The sequence below is a fragment of the Nanorana parkeri genome, unplaced genomic scaffold (genome assembly GCF_000935625.1).
Source record: "Nanorana parkeri isolate BGI_ZX_2015 unplaced genomic scaffold, ASM93562v1 scaffold1309, whole genome shotgun sequence".
Lineage (NCBI taxonomy): Eukaryota > Metazoa > Chordata > Amphibia > Anura > Dicroglossidae > Nanorana > Nanorana parkeri.
In genome coordinates this window covers 354,806-360,416 of record NW_017307577.1, presented here as the reverse complement: position 1 = coordinate 360,416, position 5,611 = coordinate 354,806, and the positions used below count along the sequence as shown (strand labels likewise).

The following is a 5,611-nucleotide window of genomic DNA, read 5'->3' as shown; positions in this document are numbered from 1 at the left end:
TATATATATATATATATATATACATACACACACACACACACACAAATATACACTCACTGGCCTCTTTATTGGGTACAGATTGCTAGTACATGGTTGGACCTCCTTTTGTTTCCAGAATTGCCTTAATTCATTGTAGCATAGGTTCAACAAGGTGCTGGATACATTCCTTAGAGATTTTGTAGATTTTGACATGATAACATCACACATTTGCTGCAAATCTGTTGGCTGCACATCCATGATACATATCTCTCATTCCACATCCTAAAGGTGCTCTATTGGATTGAGATCTGTTGACTGTGGAGGCCATTTGAGTACAGTGAACTCTTTATCATGTTCAAGAAACCAGTTTGAGATGATTTTAGCTTTGTGACATGGTGCACTATCTTGCTGGAAGTAGCCACTATAAGAAGGGTACACTGTGGTCATAAAGGGATAGACATGGTCAGCAACAATACTCAGGTAGGCTGTGTTATTTAAACGATGCTCATCTCCAAGAAAATATCCCCAACCATTACACCACTACAATAGCCTGAACCATTGACATAAGGCAGGATGGATCCATGTTTTCATGTAGTTTATGCCAAGTTGTGACCCGAGTATCCGAATGTTACAGCAGAAATTAATCGATCATACAAAATCACCTGCACTCCATACAGTGTACAGACCTTGAGTAAGAGGTTGGTGCTTGAAGTAACAACATGGCGCCCTGTCAGATACAGTCCATAATAGAAGTCACCAGCACTCGATGATATGTGCAAGAAGTAAAGCACTTATTATTCAATCGTCACATGCGTCAAACAGCCAATGTTTCGGGGGCCACGCAGGGTCCCTTCTTCTGAGGTGGTTATTTGAGTTACTGTTACTTTTCTATCAGCTTGACCTCTGGCATCAACAAGGTATTTTTACCCGGAGAACTGCCACTCACTGGATATTTTCTCTTTTTCATACCATCCTCTATAAACCCTAGAGATGGTTGTGTGTGAAAATCCCAGTAGATCAGCAGTTTCTGAAACACTGAGATCAGCCCATCTGGCACCAACAACCATGCCTGTTCAAAGTCATTTAGATAACTTTTATTCCCCATTCTGATGCTCAGTTTGAACTTCAGAAGATCGTCTAGACTATGTCTACATGCCGAATGCATTGAGTTACTGCCATTAGATTGGGTGATTAAAAATTTGCATTAACAAGCAGTTGAACAGGTGTACCTAAAAAAAAAGTGGCCAGTGAGTGTATATGTGTAGTGTAAAGATAATAATGACTTTGTTTTAGTGCAAAGTGCATGATCCCAATAAACTGTGGGAGGAGATTTGGGAAACTGGTTGCACTGACCTATCCATGACCTACTGCAAAGATACTAAAAGGTGTTGGTTACACTTACACTGTTTTACCATGGACTATAGGTTATTACAACCTCTAAAGAATGTACATTTAAAAGGATCCTTTTAAATTGTGAAAAAAGTTCGATTCAGCTATATTTGGAATTTTTACATGATGATCATTTTTATTTTTCATTAGATTTCCTGAAATGGAAGTATTAAGTGGAGGAACATACACTTACTCATGTAAGTACTGTAATTAAATATCTTTATATTTAGTTGTTTACAGCATGGAAAATACATGAACAAATCTAAAAGAATTTGAAACAAAAATTACACATTTATAATTGATAAATTACACATTTATAATAAAAAAGTGCATGCATTGTACATAATAATGCAAATTCAATGTTGTAAATATTATATATTCACTGCAAATATCATACATGCCTGGTATATATTTCTGTATTGAATTGCCTTCCTTTTTCCTTTAAAGCTGATGCTGGCTTTCAGAAGAAGGAGGCAAGTGCAGGTGAGTATTAAGTATAAAGTGGACACATTATCATTTAGAAATGATGGTAGTATTTTCACAATATTTATACTTTACTTCCATCACCCAAAATCAGTTTCCTGTATTATTCTACTGGGATAGATTGTGATGCTGTTTATCGTGTCTTGTGTTTTTTTTCAACTATTTGGGAGGTTTATAATTATGTGACTGAAATCAATAACTGAATTATATAATTAAATCCTATAATAAAAGGGGGTTAAATACATTTTAAAAATGTTCCTTCTCTATTAAAATTGTTATTGCTATACTATATAAATATTTTCATAATATTCCTCTCTTGAACTTTGGACTTGATGGACATGTGTCTTTATTCAACCTCAAATACTATGTAACTATGTAACTATGAACAAGCATAGTATGTTATATGCTTGTACTCTGTGTCAGCCTTTGTTTGGTTAGCGGAAATCGGCACTTCTTGTATTCAAAGTCTAATTCACAATTATGCATAGCCTATATATAATTATGCATAGTAAGGAGCAAAGACAGAATCCATAAACAGAAAAAAATATTGTGGTTTTAGGAGTCATCTTTCACATTGTTTCTTACATTTAGTTGGGTTTACATTTTAGAGAGAGAGCGAGAAAGTACACTTTCAAACCATAACCTTTGCAAAATGTTAAACATGGTATTCAAGACTGCAAATGCCTAATTAGTATGTTACTATTCCTGGTAATGAAGAGTAATTGTAATATGTTTACAACATAAAAAAACTATTCTATAGTTTTGAATAGGAGAGAACTGTCAAACTCTGAATGTAGCCTGTTAAACAAGTGTGTCCCAGCTTCTATAGCTGGGACGTCTGCAATTAAGTGCTCTCCTGAATCAGAAAAGCAGAATAATGTGTCTGTCTGTCTGTCTCACCCTGTTTTAGGATCATTGGCAGCGAGTAGCAGCTATGCTATGTCCCTTTCCAACCTTATATCATCATGAATGACACCTCAAGCACTGGAAGGCAAGCTCCTAATGGCAGTACATTAGGCATGTGAAGTTTCAGCACCAATAAATTGTATATTAGTACATCTTTGTCACCACTCTGTTTTTGGCACTCATGCTTATAACATTTGATGCTTCAACGCAGGATTATTCATGTCCAAAAAGAAAAGTCATTAACCCTAACATAATTCCCTAATCCTCAACCTAATCCTTAACCCTAGTTCCAATCTCTAGTAAATCAACATATGTACTTTGGAAACAACACACAATACACAAAGAAACTGGGACTGAAAAACCAAAGCCAATATGTCTACACTAAGTATAACTGATTCCCCTATTGGTTCATGGGAGCATACTGAATTCCTGATTCAGGTCTACCACAATATGACATACTGAAGAAGAAGAAGAAGAAGAACAGTAGCAACACAGATTCATTCTTATTTCATTTCTCCATGTGCGAGGCTGAAAAGAAATATGGAACCCAAAACTAATACTCATTAAAAGTGAATTTCCCAGAAAGGGTACTAAACTGTACTTGAGTTATGTTGTAATTTTAGAAGCAAATAGTGCATACATATATAGAGCATAAAAATTCTTATTTCACAATTTTGGATAGCAGTTTTTGCATACTATATATGTTTAAGTGGTAGCAACCTCTGGTAGTTGGGCTTGTGGGATAACAACCTGAACTTATATTTTATCAGAATAGATAATTATAGCTTGGTCCTTTCGTGCATATTTCCTCTCTCAATTGTTTTGTATTACAGTTGTATTGTTTTCCCTGTTATGTTTCTCTTTTCTGTGATGCATATGCTGTTTTAATATGTCACACACAAATATATGAAACTTTGAAAAAAATATAGAAAATGCAATAAAATACATTTATACATGTCTTCTTACCCATTATTCTTTTTTTTCTTGTAGAATTTTCTTTGAGAGACTGAAAATATCACACTCCGAGGAACTTTACAATAAGAAATATGCCTCCCTAAAGGCACCAACCTGCTATGTTTCAGTACTGTGTTGCTTAATTAAGGTCTTTACATTCTATAGTGCAATGTCTACTGTTATAGTAATACTCAAATATTGCTATTAACTCCTTTCATAGCATTTATTTTCTACTGTCTACTGTCTACAAATAAATGTTTTTCCTCATGCCTTCCGTGGCCTCATTTATAAAAGAAATATGGCATAACTTAGTGTTTTTCACCTATCTAACCTATGTTAGAGACACAGTGCACAAACATTCTGTGGATCAGTGCAGTAACCTATCTAGCTGGGGACCTTTAGATATGCATACCCATCCAACTGTTCTAATGCAGCCAGAAATTACATTAAAAATATTAGCATGAATAAAAGACAATTCAGTAGACCGAATTTTTATTTCAAACGTCGGACCGCAGACATCACTCTGTATATAAACAGAGTTTATATGCAAGATTAGTAGCCAAAATGGGTTATCATTGGTGGCTTTGTATATTAGCCTTAATACCAGCTGACACCCTGTTAGACTGCAGGCATATTATATACTGGCCGGCTTTAGGCACACTGTGCGAGAAAGCTTTACGGTGCCCCTCAGTGACCACATCTCTCGGTGGCTACACCCATTTCTCCAATTCTTGCAACATTTAAAGCCTCCCATTTTGTTAAGCCCCATAGAAACAGATTAAAAAGTATGATAGCAAAACTTTTATTCAAGGGTATTAAACTTGTAAGTACAATATAAGTATTATTTTATTAAATAAAACAACAGTAGGCAAACAAGTGGAAAACAATAAATGTCAAACTAAAAAAGAGTCTATAGTAATAAAGTGTCAGGATGTCATGCAGACCCTTTTTTCAAGTAATTGCATGTAGTTTTTTTGTTTTGGTTTTTAATCTCCCACTCCTTTGAAGACACTCAAGTACGCATCCCAGACAGGGAGGAGGACTGGTTTAAAAGAGGTGTGAAAGAGGCCATTTATGTAAAAATGGAGAAGCCAAGCTTGAATAGAGGGGGGGGTGAGACGTCTATTGTTTGCCACATACAATGCTGTTTTAAAACCATTTCCTAGACTCCAATTATGCAAATGCATTCAACACCTGGTTGTGACTAACAGATTGTGTGGATTGGAGCGACATTTACAATATTTATTCCCAGAGAATTTCTTGTACAAGTCATTCTGAATTGAGAAAGCTGATCGGATGACCAGTGAAATGTCTTCACGAAAAATACAGCAAGTCCAGTTGCCTTGACTTATTTTTTACAGATATACTTGTGTGCCTGTCTCTCTCAGCATCTCCAAACCTTCCAGCCTACCAGGCTGTTCCTTGTGTGCCACACACCACTAGTGTTCGAACTTTAAAACATCCAAAAAGTTCAAATTTGAACTCAAAACTCAATGCAATTCAATGAGGGTAGAACTTTTAGAAATAATTTTCCACTTTAACCACCTCCCGGCCGGCTGTTGTAACAAAACGGACAGCTGTTGAAAAAAAAAACGGCTGTCTGGGAGCTTTCTAGATCTGGGCGGGCGTCTTTAGACGTCCGCTCAGCCATGCCCACAGCGCGGCGTGAGTGGGAAAGTCCCAAAATTGAAAAATAGGCAATGCCTGTTAACATACAAGCGATCCTCCGGATCGCTTGCATAAGCTGCCGGTCCTTGTGTCCCCCCACCCCCTCCGCGGCCCCCCCTCCTGCTGTCATGCACGTCCCGGGCTTCGCTGTGCCCTGTGCGAGCCCGGGACCAGCATAGTGGCTCTCTGACAGGGATCAGAGGGAGATAGGTACACGATCTCTGCTTCATCA

The 5,611-nt window shown here is 37.0% G+C and overlaps 1 protein-coding gene across 1 annotated transcript in view; it reads left to right on the top strand.

The window, feature by feature from the left end:
* The window catches only part of LOC108797612 (thread biopolymer filament subunit gamma-like), a 10,792-nt gene extending 7,972 nt beyond the window's left edge, over positions 1-2,820 (top strand). The window contains exons 7-9 of the mRNA XM_018569234.1: positions 1,519-1,565; positions 1,816-1,851; positions 2,762-2,820. Coding sequence (XP_018424736.1) covers positions 1,519-1,565; positions 1,816-1,851; positions 2,762-2,820 — 142 coding nt within the window. The remainder of the gene's footprint in view (positions 1-1,518; positions 1,566-1,815; positions 1,852-2,761) is intronic.
* Positions 2,821-5,611: the final 2,791 nt, after the last annotated feature.